Source organism: Zingiber officinale, chromosome 6B (genome assembly GCF_018446385.1).
Source record: "Zingiber officinale cultivar Zhangliang chromosome 6B, Zo_v1.1, whole genome shotgun sequence".
NCBI lineage: Eukaryota > Viridiplantae > Streptophyta > Magnoliopsida > Zingiberales > Zingiberaceae > Zingiber > Zingiber officinale.
This window is the reverse complement of record NC_055996.1, coordinates 32,201,961-32,218,299: the sequence shown is the minus strand read 5'-3', so window position 1 is coordinate 32,218,299 and position 16,339 is coordinate 32,201,961. Positions and strand designations below refer to the sequence as shown.

The window sequence follows — 16,339 nt, the reverse complement described above, 5'->3', positions numbered from 1 at the left end:
TAAATTGGACGGAAACACATGAACAGTAATTTTTCTGTCTGATTTGGGGAGTGTAATGAGGTGAAAGTGAGAAAGTTTTTTTCAGTAAACTGCTCCTACTTCCTATTTCAAAACCAGACTAACAGACTAGTTGAATAAATTTTCGGATCATGGCTTGCAATTCCAGAAGGGAGGAGTAACAAGAATCAAAAAGCCCCATGGTGGTCCATATCAACCATCTTAAAGAATTCTGGTGAGCAGTTATGCCCAATAGGCCCACACTCCTGGGTCCTAAAGGCATGGAAGGGCACTGGTTCGGTTCCTGACAAGATTAAAAGGAAACTTTCATTTTACCAGAAGGTTTATCTACTTTCAAAAACGCTTTTAGTGTTCTAAGATCGTCAAAAAACCCCTTAAGTTTGAAAACTGGAACAAGCATTTGCCCCATTTTTCATCATTCCATTTAAGTCACTGTTAAATGTTAGTAGTTATTGTAAGATATATTTAAAGAACAGATAAATCTTATAGGTCGGTGCAATAAATTTTTTCCTAAAATTAACATCGCGCTTGCAAAGATGCATCTTGTATTTTTATTTTCTGGAATGACACAAAAGAGCAGTAATTGAGGGTGACAAGAAAACCTTTTAAAAGTGAAATGACGGAATCAACTCTTACCGTGAGCAGAAATCGAGCTGCGGCGAGCAATTCCACCACCGGAACTGTGCTGTTGCAATTCAGCGATCGGAGAAGAGCCGCTTCGGCGGCCGCCTGGGCTTGGACGACCATGATCCTGCCTGCCGGCGATGGATGGAAATGCCAAATGGAAAATAGCTGCCGTCGGATGTGATGGAAATCGGAAACCCTATTCGAGAACAAAGAAAGAAAATTCCATTTTCTTCTATACTCTTTATTTTTCCCAACTAGATCATTTTAGCAAACAAGATTTTGAAGAAAATCCCAAATAAGCCGATCGTTTTCATGCTCTGTGTTGAATGAAAACGATCTGGCAGTAGAACCAATCGATCTACAAACCGAAACCCTTAACCGAATCCGATCACAGAGGATCTGGCAGTAGAATTATAGAGCGAAAAATCGATGCGGAGACGATCCGGGTGTCGGAGGCGTTGGCGCCGATGCGGACTGTGCGGCTGACCCGGGACAGGGGACGAGACGCGGCGACGATGCGGCGGCTGCTGGCGGTGGAGGGGGGCCTGGCGGTGTGCCCGGAGGGGACGACGTGCCGGGAGCCGTACCTGCTGCGGTTCAGCCCGCTGTTCGCAGAGGTGGCGGAGGAGGTGGTGCCGGTGGCTCTGGACGCGCGGGTGGGAATGCTGTATGCTACCAAGGCCTCCTCTTCTCAACCAAATGGAGGAGTTGGAGGAGATGCGGTGTGGTTGGACGGAGAAGCAAGTTCATCGTGTCTTGATCCTGATCGGGAGAGGATCTAGGAAGGGGGGAAGAGGGAGATGAGGTTGAGAGAGATGGTCGGAGGTTTAGGTTTAGATTGAGAGAGATGGTCGGATGGTCGGAGGTTTAGGTTATCGCGAGAGAGATGTCGCGCGGAGGAAGGGCGGGATAAAGATTTAGGTTTGGAGGGAATTCACAGTGTGCCGATTTTGGCTTGTGGGGAAAAATTAAAATATTATTTGGGTTCATTAACATCGGATTTTAAAAACCGATGTTAAAATCGGTGTCTATTAACCAAAAAAAGGGCGCTCATAGACATCGCCTAAAAAATCGATGTCTATGAGCTAAAATCTGCGCTCATAGACACCGATTTTTAGAAAAACCGGTGTAAAATACTCAAAGACATCGGTTTTAGCCTAAAACTGTTGTTGTTCCACTGACGTCTATGAGCGATTTTGTTGTAGTGTTTATAGACAACTATTCAAGATACAAATACATTTACTTAATGTGCCACAAGACTAAGTGCTTTGATTAGTTCAAAGAGTACAAGGCTGATGCGGAGAAACGTCAAAGTAAAATTATCAAGATACTACGGTGAGATCGTAGTGGCAAGTACCTCTTGGGAGAATTTAGGAGTCACTTATCAGAAGTAGGGATTCAATCCCAACTAACTGCACCTGGAACACCCCAACAGGATGGTGTAGAAAAAGGAAGGTATAGGACTCTTATGGAAATAAGTAGATTGATGATGAGTTATTACCAAATTCATTTTAAGGATATACTCTGGAAACGGAAGTGAATATAGTACCTTCCAAAGTCAGAACTCTCTACTCATATAGAATTGCTGAATAAGCGTAAACCTATTTTGAAGCATATTCGGATTTGGGTAGTCCAGCACATATGCTGAAGAGAGATAATGATAAGTTGGACAAGAATTCACTTGTTTGTGGGTTACCTAGAGAAATGAAAGTAGGATTATAGTCTTAAAAATCAGAAGGTCATTGTTAGCATCAATGAACGATTTTTAGAAAAGGACTATGTAATAAATCACGTGCCCATAAGCAAATTTGTTCTTAAGGAAATAATAAAGGACATGTCTAACCTAGTACCAACTGTACAAGATGAAATATCACAAGAAACTGCAACACATATCACAAATGATACACAATTGCAGAAAGTGCCTCGTCGTAGTGGGAGTGTTGTTAGTCAACCTAAAAAGATTCATGTTTTGGGAGAATTTTTGGACTCGATCCCTGGAGGACATGAACCTGATCTCCGGACATATGACGAAACACTCCAAGATAAAGATGCAGCATCTTGGCAAAGAGTAATGAATAACAAAATTAGAATATATGTATTCTAATAAAATCTGGAAGCTTGTAGAACCACCAAATGGTGTAAAAGCCTTTGCGTATAAAAAGGTCTATAATAGGAAAAGAGGGATAGACAGGAAGGTAGAAAATTTCAAAGCAAGGCTTGATGAAAAAGGAAACTTTTTCATTGGTAGCCATGCTTAAGTCTATCTAGATTTTTTTTATCTATTTGGGAAGAGGATGTCAAGACAGCATTCCTTAATAGAAGTCTTGAAGAAAGCATCCATATAAAGCAACCAGAAGGGTTCATTGCAAAGGGCTAAGAGCATCTTGTGTGCAAGCTCAATTAGTCTATGGACTGAGACAAAGCTTCAAAGGTCTTGGAAAATCCGGTTTATCAAAGTTATCCAGACCCATGGATTTATTTAGTAAACGGATAAGTCTTGTGTATACAAAAGGTGTGATGGAAACGTGGTGGTATTTCTTGTACTATATGTAGATTACATTTTTGATAGTTGGAAACAATATCAAAGTGTTATCGGAAGTAAGGGTATGGTTGTCCAAGCAATTTGTTATAAAGGACTTAGGAAAATAAGCACATATTCTTGGGAACAAGGTTCGCAAGAAAAGAATGTTGTGCTTATCTCAAGCTTTATATAACAAGCTCGTTTTAGCATGCAAAACTCCAAGAAAGGTTTTCTACCTTTTAAGCATGGAGTGTCTTTATCTAAAGAGATGTCTCCGATGACATCAAAGGAGATTGAGGACATGTAGGCAGTTCTTTATGCTTCGAAAGATAGACAGCCTACTGTATGCTATGCACGAGATCAGAAATCTGTTTTGTCAAGGGCATAGTTAACAGATATCAAACTAACCCTAGACAAGGACATTGAACTGCAGTAAAGTATATATTAAAGTACCTTAGAGGCACTAGAGATTATATATTAGCTTACAAGGCAGTTAATTTGGTCCCTGTGGGTTGCACGAATTTTGACTTCCAATCAGATAGGGACAATAATAAGTCAACCTGGGGGTTTTGTGTTTACTTTAGGAGGAAAAGTCATAACTATGGAAGAGTGATAAGCATAGGTATTTTTCTGGATTCCACCATAGAAGCTGAGTATATGGCAAGCCTCTGAGGTAGCCATAAAAGCTAAATGACTCAATAACCTCAAGATGGACTTAGATATGATTTCTGGTTTGTCCAAAGATTATTACAATTCATTGTAATAATAGTGGGGCAGTAGAAAAGTCGAAGAAACCATAAGTCTATAAGGCAAGTAAATGCAATAGAGCGCAAGTACCACCCAATACGAGAAATCGTATAAACGAGAAGAAGTTGTTGCTGCCTAGATTGCATCAAGTGATAACCTAGAAGATCCTTTCACTAAAGCCCTTAAGGCAAGAGCTTTTGATGGGCATGTTGAAGGTTTGGGAATTAGATGTATGGTAGCAGATATAACAGCTTAGTCTTTTAGTATAATTGGGAGATTGTTAGGATGTATACTAAAAGCCTAGCTTTTGGTATAAACATTTATCTTGAAATAAGAATCACATTAGTCAAATGTCTACATTTATGATAAATGTAATTGTTCAATTAATTTATATTGTAGATAACATGGTGTGTGGTGTCACACACAGAAGATCATGTTATCGGTTCCTTATAAATTATAAACAGTAGCTCACAACCAAGATGGAAAGGAACAAACCATTGGAAGGTCGTAGTGTAATTAGGTATTAGTTTATCTTAACTATATAATTACACTAGTACACTTAGAGTGTATTGAGTAGGACCATTTGAGGTCGTTTCTTTTATACTGACTTTATAAATGAACAAAGACCTCAGTTATTATGGAAGTGTGTGCTCTTAATCCTAATATAATAACAAGCACATATATTTGATATTTATTTCTTTAATTTATCAATGGGTGAGATTTAGTTCGATAGATCAATAAGCCCGATAAGTTGGGAAATGATATCACTTATAGTGTGTGTTGTTGATTATATAAGGAAACTATGTCCTAGTGATCTAGGTTGAGAATGTCCCCAAGAGGAGCTCATAAGGATTGTCATATTAAACCCTGCAGGTGGACTTAGTCCGACATGACGATGAAGTTGAGTGGTACTACTCTTGGAGCTAGAAATTAATTAAGTGAGTTGTCAGTAACTTACTTAATTAGTGGACATTTGACATCTTAAACACAGGGAGACTAACACACTCATAATAAGAAGGAGCCCAAAATGTAATCTGGGATTGGTGCGGTAGTTCAATAATAGTTCTCTAGTGGAATGAATTATTATTGATAAAATTAAGTTGTGTGTTCGGGGCGAACACGGGATGCTTAATTTTATCGGGAGACCAAAACCAATTCCTCCTCTCGGTCCCTTTAGTAGCCTCTTAATTATAGAGTACTATACCCACCTATACCCACCTTCTTAGCCATCCCATAGGGGCTGGCCAAGCTAGCTTGGAGACCAAGCTAGGGCCGGCCAAAGTTTGGTTCATGTGTGCTTCAAGGTGGCCGGCCCTTAGCTTGGGTTCAAGCTTAGTGTGGCCAGCCCAAATTTAAATAAAAGGATTTTTATTTTTAAAATTTTTCTTATGTGGATAACATGATTTAAAAGAGAGTTTAAAAGTTTAAATCTTTCCTTTTATAAGATTCTACAAAAAATTAAGAGAAGAGCTAAATCTCTTTCCTTATTTGTAGATTAAAAGGTTGATTTTAATTTTGGTAAAAACTTTCCTATTAATCATGTTTATTATTTAAAAGAAAGTTTAAAAATTAAAAAATTCTCTTTTATTAGTTTCTACAAAAGATTAAGAAAAGATTTAATATCTTTCCTTATTTGTAGATTAAAAGAGATTTTAATTTTTAGAGATAACTTTCTTTTTATCCACATGTTAAAAGAAAGATTTTAATTTATAAAATTTCCTTTTTATTAACCAATCATGAAGGGAAAAATTATTGGAGAAATTTTTTATAAATTTTCGGAAGCAAATAAGGAAGTTTTAATTTGTGTTTAAAATTTTATTTGCTTGGAAATTTTATGGTGTGGCCGACCATTGTAAATTGAAAAGAAAATTTTTTTTAATTAAATAAATTTTCCTTTTCAATGGCAAAAGAATTAAGGAAGTTTTTATTAAATTTTTCTTATTTGTCAAGACCAAGGATTATAAAAGAGGGGGTAGAGAAGGCTTCATTGTGAACAACTCTATTCTATTTTCTCCCTCTTTTTCTTCCTTAGTGTGGCCGGCCATCCTCTCCTCCTCTCTTCTCTTTAATGGCTGAACCTCATCCTTCTTGTGGAGATTCATATGGCGGCCGGATCAAGTTTAGAGAAGAAGAAGAAGAAGGAGAGAAAGAAAGTTTTGTTTCTAGCATCCCTTGGAACATGGTGGTGGTGGCCGAACCTCTTCATCCTAGGAGAAGTTTTGATGGCCGAAACTTGTAAGGAAGAAGAAGGTGCTTGGTGGTTCTCATCTCGGAAGATCGTTACCCACACAACGTCCGAGGTTAGAAGAGGAATACGGTAGAAGATCAAGAGGTCTTTCTAAAAGGTATAACTAGTATTTTTCCTTTACGCATCATACTAGTTATTTTTGGAAATAATACTAAATACCAGAGGCATGCGATTCTAGTATTTCGAATTTGTTTTCGATGTTGTGTTCTTTTGTTTTTTTCCTTGTGATTTAATTATTCTTTTTGGTTGACCTAAAGTTATTTAAGGAAATTAAATATTAACTTTCCTTAAAAGGCTTTGTCTAGTCGGTGGTGGTTGTTCCCATATCCAAGAAGGTCATGTGTCTCGCCACGTCAGTACTGGAAGCCAATTTTGGAAATTAATATTTAATGAAATTAATAACTTAGGTGATTTGGATCGAACGTGTTAAGTTCCACAGGAGATCCGAGTCTAAACCTAAAAGAACAAATAGATTAAACTTTGGATCAAATGTGTTAAGTTCCACAGGCGATCCAAGTTTAATTTAAAAGAACACATGGTAGCTAGGAAAAGGTTCAGACCTTTGTACAAAATTTTTGTACAGTGGAACCATTAGGTTTTCCGAGTAGCAACCAACATAAACCTCAGGGATGAAAAGCTGGAATGAAGAAGCCGAAGGGCAAGTGCTTCATCTGCAAGTAGTCAGGACATTGGAAGGCGAATTGTCCTCGTAGGAATCAGAACAATAAAGGTATATCTCATGCTCTAGTAGTCGAAACATGTTTAGCGGTGGTATCTACCAGCACCTAGTGTGTAGATACGGGAGCCACTGATCATGTCTGCAATTCTTTGCAGGGGTTCCAGGAAACCCGACGACTATTTGAAGGAGAGATAATAACCGTCTACATGGGCAATACTACTAAGGTGGCGACTGTTGTAGTGGGAGACGTCTACTTATCTTTTGATAGGAATAGAAATTTGATTTTAAGAAATTATCTTTATGTACCCAGTTTTAGAATGAATTTAATTTCAGTTTCTAAACTGTATTTGGATGGATATTCAGTTTCCATTAGTAACAATGTCGTTATAAAGAGAAATAAGGTGATTATCTGTTCTGGTGCATTGGTTGACAATTTATATACTTTAAATCCAATTTCTCCCACAAAGCAAAATATGGAAATTAATAACACATCTTCTAACTCTAATAAGAGAAAAGAACCTTCGGAAATGAACCAAACGTATCTTTGGTATCTAAGGCTTGGTCATATTAACTTAAGTAGGATTCAAAGCCTTGTAGCCGATGGACTCTTGGGTTCATTAGAGTTGGAAAACTTTCCAACATGTGAATCCTGCTTGGAAGGTAAAATGACCAAGAGACCTTTTATGGTCAAGGGGTATAGAGCCAAAGATGCGTTAGAACTGGCTCATTCTGATTTATGTGATCCTATGTCTATCAGGCAAGAGGTGGTTATGAATACTTCGTCTCTTTTATAGACGATTATTCAAGATACGAATACATTTACCTGATGCGCCTCAAGTATGAATGCTTTGACAAGTTCAAAAAATATAGGGTTGATGTGGAGAAACATCTTGGTAAAAGTATCAAGACACTAAGATCTGACCGTGGTGGCGAATACCTCTTTGGAGAGTTTAGGAATTACTTATCAGAAGTCAGGATTCAATCTCAATTGTCTGTACCTGGTACACCCCAGCAGAATGATGTGGTAGAACGAAGGAATATGACTCTTATGGAAATGGTTAGATCGATGATGAGTTATTCAGAATTACCAAATTCGTTTTGGGGATATGCTTTAGAAACATCAGTGTATATTCTGAATATGGTACCTTCTAAAACAGTTCCTTCTACTCCCATGGAATTATGGAATGGGCGTAAGCCTAGTATTAATCATATCCGGATATGGGGAAGTCCAGCACATGTGCTGAAGGGAGATACTGACAAGTTGAAATCACATACAGAAGTTTTTCTGTTTGTGGGATATCCTAAGGGAACGAAAGGTGGTTTATTTTATAATCCTAAAAATCAAATGATCATTGTTAGCACCAATGCTCGATTTTTAGTAGAAGATTATGTAATGAACCATAAGCCCATGAGTGAAATAGTTCTAGAAGAAATAAGAGAGGACACGTCTACTTTAATACCAATAGTACAAGATGAAGTACCACAAGAGACTGCAACACGTGTCACACAATCACAGACGGTGCCTCATCGTAGTGGGAGGATTTTAAGGCAGCTTGAGAGATTTATGTTTTTGGGAGAGTCTTTGGACTTGATCCTCGGTAAACGTGAACCTGATCCCCGGACATATGATGAAGCACTCCAAGATATAGATGCAGTATCTTGGCAAAAGGCAATGAATTCTGAAATAAAGTTTATGTACTCTAATAAGGTCTGGGAGCTTGTAGAACCATCTGATGGTGTAAAAGCCGTTGGATGCATGTGGATCTACAAAAGGAAAAGAGGGACAGATGGGAAGGTGGAAACCTTCTAAGCAAGGCTTGTTGCGAAAGGGTACACTTAGAAAGAGGGTATCGATTATGAGGAGACTTTTTCGCCGGTAGCTATGCTTAAGTCTATCTGGATACTCTTATCCATTGCCACTCATATGGATTATGGTATTTGGCAAATGGATGTCAAGACAGCTTTCCTTAACGGAAGTCTTGAAGAAAACATCCATATGAAGCAACTAGAAGGGTTCATTGAAAAGGGCAAAAAGCATCTAGTGTGCAAGCTCAATCGGTCCATTTATGGACTGAAGCAAGCTTCAAGGTCTTGGAACATCCGGTTTAACGAAGTAATCTAGTCATATGGATTTATTCAGTGTCCGGATGAGTCTTGTGTATACAAGAAGTGTAACGAAAACGTGGTGATATTTCTTGTACTATACGTAGATGATATTTTGTTAATTGGCAGCAATATCAAGGTATTATTGGACGTAAGGGTATGGTTGTCCAAATAATTTGATATGAAGGACTTAGGAGATTGTGCACACATTCTTAGGATCAAAGTCATAAGGGATCGCAAGAAAAGAATGTTGTGCCTATCTCATGCTTCATATATAGATACGATCCATGCTCGTTTTAGCATGCATATACACATTCTTAGTTAGAGTGTATACTAAAAGCCTAGCTTTTTGTAAACATTTATTTAGAAATAAAGAATCACAATGGTCAAATACCTACATTTATTTGTTAAGTGTAATTGTTGAATTAATTTAAATTGTAGATAACATGGTGTGTGGTGTCACACACAGAAGATCATGTTATCAGTTCTTTATAAATTATAAATAGTTGCTCACGAATAAGATGGAAAGGAACAAACCATTGGAATAGTCGTAGTCTATTTAGGTATTAGTTTATCTTGACTAATAAATTACACTAGTACACTCTGAGTGTATTGAGTAGGACCATTTGAGGTAGTTTCTTTTTGTACTGACTTTATAAAAGAACAAGACCTCTGTTATTATGGAAGTGTGTGCTCTTAATCATAATATAATAACAAGCACATATATTTAATATTTATTTCTTTAATTTATCAATAGGTGAGATTTAGTTCGATAAATCAATAGGCCCGATAAGTTGGGAAATAATATTACTTATAGTGTGTGTTGTTGATTATAGAAGGAAACTGTGTCCTAGAGAGTTAGGTTGAAAATGTCCCCAAGAGGAGCTCATAAGGATTGTCATGTTAAACCCTGCAGGTGGACTTAGTCCGACATGAAAATAAAGTTGAGTGGTACAACTCTTGGAACTAGATATTAATTAAATGAGTTGTCAGTAACTCATTTGAATTAATGGACATTCGATATCTTAAACACAGGGACACTAACACTTTCAGAATAAGAAGGAGCCCAAAATGTAATTTGGGATTGGTACGGTTGTTCAATAATAGTTCTTTAGTGGAATGAATTATTATTGATGAAATTAAGTTATGTGTTCAGGGCGAACACGGGATGCTTAATTTCATCCGGAGACCAAAACCAATTTCTCCTCTCGGTACCTATCATAGCCTCTTAATTATAGAGTACTATACCCACCTATACCCACCTTCTTACCCATCCTATAGGGGCCGGCCAAGCTAGCTTGGAGTCCAAGCTAGGGCCGGCCAAAGGCATGGTTCATGGATTCATGAGGTGGCCGACCCTAGCTTAAACCTAAGCTTAGGTTGCCGGCCCTATTAAAATAAAAAGTAATTTTATTTTTTAAAATTTTCTTATGTGGATTTCATGGTTTTAAAAGAGAGTTTAAAATTTAAATCTTTCCTTTTATAGCTTTCTATAAAAGAGTAAGAAAAGATTTGAAATCTTTCCTTATTTGTAGATTGAAAGGTAGATTTTAATTTTGAGAAAAATTTCCTTTTTTAATCATGTTCATGATTTAAAAGAGAGTTTAAAAATTAAATATTCTCTTTTATTAGTTTCTACAAAAGATTAAGAAAAGATTTGATATTTTTTCTTATTTGTAGATAAAGAGGAGATTTTAATTTTTAGAGATAACTTTTCTTTTTGGAAATCAACCACATGTTTAAAAGAAAGATTTTAATTTATAAAATTTTCTTTTTACAAACCACCATGAAGGGAAAAATTATTGGAGAAATTTTTTATAAATTTCCGGAAACAAATTAGGAAGTTTTAATTCTTGTGTGAATTAAATTTTCCGTGATTGGGATTAGAATAGTGGCCGACCATATGGTTTGAGAAAAGGAAATTGATTTTAAATCAATTAAATTTTTTTTTCATGGCAAAGGAATTAAGGAAGTTTTTATTAAAATTTCCTTATTTGCCAAAATCAAGGAATATAAAAGAGGGGGTAGAGGTGCCTTCATGGGAGATAACCTCTATTCTATTTTTCTCCTCTCTTTTTCTCCTTGGGTGTGGTCGGCCCCTGATAATGCCTAAAATCTATATTAAATGTCACAAATAGGCTTATCAAATTAATAAAATGTATTTTCCACTGAACCCCTTAATTAAACAATAATGTCGTAGTAACGAGCCCAGGATCGATCCGAGGAATCAACAGTATGATGTAATCTAGGATTGTCTTTTTATTCCTATTTTTGGGGTTTTCGATATAAAAATGGAGTTGGGGGTTTTAAAGCATTGAATATAAATCTACAAAGGAAAACACAGCAGTAAAGAAATTAACCTAAAGCATAACTAAAACCTACCTATGTGCCAACAATCAAACCTTAACGCATTGTCACTCCTACATTGAGATTAAATCATTGACACACTATTAAACTAAGGAATGAAATACAAGATGCAAATAAATCTGATCTACAACACCAATTAAACCCTAGCTTGAATTTAAACTCTAAACACTTAACCAAGCAACAAATTAAAATTAAACTAAGCTTCAACAAGGAAAGAAATGCTAACTACTTGCATAAAAATATAACAAAACATAAAAGTAATCTGTTCTAAGTTACAAAACAATAATAAAAGTGAACTAAACCCTAACCAATCAAACTCGCAACCAATCTAACAAGCTTCACACTCTTGCCGTCACACAAGAGTGTCAAAGTCGAGACCACCCAACTTTGGACCTCAGTGGAGCATCTCAGCTGTGTCTCAGTTCAGGGAGTGCTCAACAGTGCCGATGGACCACCCCCGACACGCTGGAAACAACCCTAAACCCAATAATGGCCGAAAATATGGAAATCTTCAAACCTTGACCTCTGAATCTGGAATGGAAGCTACAGATTGCGGATTGTAGTCCGATGAAGCTTAGTAACGCCGAAGGACCACCGCCGAACGTCGCTGATGGGAATCAGAGCCGCCGATTGGAGGAACACCTCCAAATCTGGCGAAAACAGAGGTTTGCCGAGACAAGATTTCCGCCGGCGGAAACACCCACCGGAGGCTCCAGAGAATCGGGATGAGCTGCTGTAGAGATTATCCACCGAGGTTGAAGCTTGAGAGGATGATCGGAGAAAGAATCGGGGCCGGAATCCGGAAGAAACGCCGCGGGACGAGGCTGCGCGCTGTGGAGGATCGACGAAGCCTGGAAGCTACTGTAGCTTCTATTTTGAATCTGTTCCAGATCTGAACGGACGGCTGTGATTGATTTGGCTCTTGATCAACGGTGAAAAGTCATCCAAAATCCGATCTGGAGGTACTGATCTTCATCTAGGGTCTGGATCTACTCTCCCTTAGGTCGGATCGACCAGATCTTCATTGGATGGTTCAGATCTGCCCAATCTTCGATGAACGGTCCAGATTAATTCAGGTTGATCAATGGTTTTATAAACTCCGATCTGATTCAAAACCTCTGGATCTTCATCTATGGATGAGATCTCCTCCTCATTAGGTTGGATGGGTCAGATCTTCAACGGATGGTTCAGATCTCTCCTGTTCTTGATGAACGGCCCATAATGATCCAAAGTTTGATCGTGCCGTTTAAGCTCCGATTCGAGCCCAATTTCGGTTCAAATAGATCCACATCCACGATCCTTTGATGCCTACAAAATAAAAATCAAATATTAACATCAAATAACACAAAAATAAGATCATTTGTAATTAAGTCCAAAATCGGTACAATGCATAAAATATGATGTAACCATGATTTAAACCTATGAAATCAACATCAAACCATGCATATATGAATTAAAATAATACAATAAAATCATGGTTATCAAATCCCCCACACTTAGTCTTGAACGTCCCGTGCAAGTAAAGAAAACTAAAAATCATCTCCATAGAAATTTCCCTAGCAATACATAAAAATGGTAAAAAAAATTTAACTAAGACCATCTAAAGATCACAAACAATCATGAATACAATCCAAACAATAATCAGTAGGTATGGTAGTTTTAATCTAATTGAAAAATTAAGCAAGTTGCAATCTCACAAGGAATTTACCTATTCTAGCTCTCACACTCAAAAATGTATATAAGTGGAGCTCACTCAATGTCACTTCACAACATTTCACTACCATAAACTTGTTTATTTTCTAATTCTCCACCACTATAAACATAGCATACATGAATCAAAAGGATTTATCAACAAGAATTTAAAATGGAAGCAAAAAGAACAATTGAAATGGATGAAATAGGCAAAAGAAAAGGCATTAATGAAGAAAATGAGAAGATGAGAGTATTGGAGGAGTATACTTGATCAGTTGACCATTTTGATGTAAAAAGAGTTGTATACCATTTGTTTTAACCAATTCAAAGTATCAAGCTAACCTCCCATTCAATTTGATGACAAACAAAGAATCTTGATACTCTATCTTCCACTTGATACTCTCTTGATGTGCCATTTTACAAAAAAATTTCACTGTATTTAAACTGTTTTTTCCACTTCAATTTCAGCACTTTGAAACTAACACAATTCAAATCACCTTATGGAGAATTTCCCTCCCTCACACTTAAAGTATTGGCTGTCTCGGCAAATAGAACTCATTATGACACTCATCTAACCACTTAAAAATACTTTCTTCATCAATTCTGCAGGTTCTATTCTCTTCCTGTGGTTTTTCATTAGAGGCAGAATTCTCATAGAAAAGTTCAGAAATTCTTCAGCAATAAAGTGGATGAGGTAAAACTAATGGAATTACATACAATTCGGGCACAAAATAGTGGTTATTAAAACTGACACAATTCAGCAATAAATGATACTTCTCTCCGATTGGCTTGAGAAGAAGCAAACAAAATTTAAGCATAACCCAGCTCCTACTCATTTCTGCAACTATTAACTCAATTAAATCACACCATTGCTGATAGCAAATTCTCATCTTTAACTCTTACTGGCCAAAAACTTGCAACACCAACCTTCTGATACTTTCTTCAATTTTGTTTCCCTATTTTTAGATGACACTTGCCATATCTCCACTTCAAATAGAGATCATCTCAACTTCAAACAGACTTGAAATTCCATAGCCATTTCTGACAGCAATTCATCAGCATTGCACTGCTCTGCTTAAGTTCTTGTTTTGGTATCAACGAATGGTATAGCTTAGGAGAGAACATCTGATACCAGCAGTGACTTCTATTCTCTGTATCTCACAGCTGAACTCTGGGTAACTTCTCAGGATTTCAGCATTCTTTACCTCATCAGCAGTGAACACCTGAGCAAGGGACTGATCCCTACACTGTCTGAATTCAGAATCAATTCCAGAAATCAGGGTTGAACATAAAACAAAACTGCATTTAAATCTTTAAGCTTCAACTTCAGTGTTGATGATCCAAGGATATCTCATTGTAATCCATGAAAAGTTTAGCTTAGAAGGGAACAAACTGCAAACATCATTTAACATTAGCACCAGTTCCAGAATTCAGAGAGTTAACAATAGTCAACTGATTTTAGATTCCAAGGAGTTCATGCTTCACATCAAAAGAATTTTGAAATTGCCAAAGATCAAAAGTTGCAAATTGAATTTGCCACGTGTACTTGGTCCTCAACTTGATACACTTCCTTTGTGCCACTGTTTTTTTTTCTTCTGCTGTTCTGCTTCTCCAACAGCCATTGTACCATATTCAAATTACCTCCAGCAATTAGGTTGAAAATATCCACTTCGTTAACTAACAATTCTAATCAGCAACAGAATTAGCAATTGGCACATGAAATCCATCCACTCCAGCAACCAGATTTAGCTTCAATTCCAAATTTCAGAATTAACAGGTTTGAAGAAAACTGCAAAACACATCAAACTGTATCAAAATACAGCAACAAAGTCCAAATTCATCCATCCTTAATTTCTGAAAAATTCAGAACTTCATTCCTGCAGATTATCTTCCAGCATTTCTGGACATTTCAGATTAAAATCTCTGATTTCCGGGACCAATTCAACTCTGTAAAAGTACTAATTTGTTCCATTGCATTCCTGCACTACATCAATTCCAAAACGTATAACCAAGTCTCTCATTTATCACTGATTAAACAGGATATTGACTTCTAATTACTGCTATTCAAAGATAACATACAAAATTGGCACCAAGCAGAATTTCAATTTCAAATTTCAGAACTCAGATTTACAGCTTTAGTGTACCCATTCAAAGCCTTCACTTAAGTTTCATTCTTTTTACTTCTGTGGAACTTCGAATTTCTGCATTTAACAACTTCTATCAGACATTGACTCAAACCCTTGTTTCAGTTTTCTAGTTTAGTTCCAGAAATTAGCTTCCCAAAAATTTTCAGGTCTTCATCACAAGGAACTTTGGAAGAAAAGAATACCAAATGAGATGCTAAATGCTTCACTTATATGTGTTACTGCTATTAATTTCATGAATTTCAGAACATATTCAGACAAAAATAAAACTGATTACATGAATTCTGGGTAATAGAATTTGGGCAACAAAATTTCCAGGAACCAGAACAGTTTCAGTATATAAGCTCCATTGAATTTGCATGCATCCATTTACCTACACATGACATGGTAATGGACAAAAAATCAGGTCTCCTTGAGCTCTTGCTGTGCAGAAACTTGGCACATGACAAATTAAACTATAGCTGCTCTGGAACTCAGATTCAGCATTGACAGTTCAACTCACTGAACTCAGCATTGAAATGCAGCTCAATTCCAGCAGCCTTCATTTAAAATGCATGTCACTGATTAGTTTCAGAAATAAATTTCGAAATCCTGATTCCAAACTTGACTTCAGTTAGTTTCAGAATTTAGAAATCCAAAGGCTCTTGCCTTGAACCATGAAGATTTAAACTTGGTGAAGGATTTGACACTATAATGATTGGTGCTTCAATTTAAAACAATGTTAATCAGATAAACTTCATCAGATTGTGACACCAAAAATGTAATTTCTGATATATCAATGTCATCTCTGCAGAATCCACCTAGTTGCAGCAACAACTCCTATCATTTTCTCAGCAACACACAGTTTCAAAAATCAGAAATTACAATTAGTTTCTGCTACTCCCTAGATTTATTATTCTCCTTGCAAACCACTTGAAAGATGCATTCATGTGGCACTACAAGAAAGCAAAAGGAGAAATTATTAAACACCACAACAACCCATCATCCAAAATCCAATTCAAGGTTAAGTTCTGAATCCTGGTTTCCAGCATTTTAACCTCACTGTTTACAGTACCCATTGCTGCCCCTTTCTTCAAAATTTCAAAGTAAATGATGCTATGCTCAAGTGCTTCGTTTATGAAATGTTACTCACCAATTGAATTCCAAATTTCAGACCATTGTGATTAGATTTCAATAGCTATATAAACTCCCTG

The 16,339-nt window shown here is 36.8% G+C and overlaps 1 protein-coding gene across 1 annotated transcript in view; it reads right to left on the bottom strand.

The window, feature by feature from the left end:
• Window positions 1-14,688: 14,688 nt before the first annotated feature.
• The window catches only part of LOC121990890 (40S ribosomal protein S7-like), a 60,479-nt gene continuing 58,828 nt past the window's right edge, over window positions 14,689-16,339 (bottom strand). Inside the window, exon 6 of the mRNA XM_042544937.1 lies at window positions 14,689-14,751. Coding sequence (XP_042400871.1) covers window positions 14,689-14,751 — 63 coding nt within the window. The remainder of the gene's footprint in view (window positions 14,752-16,339) is intronic.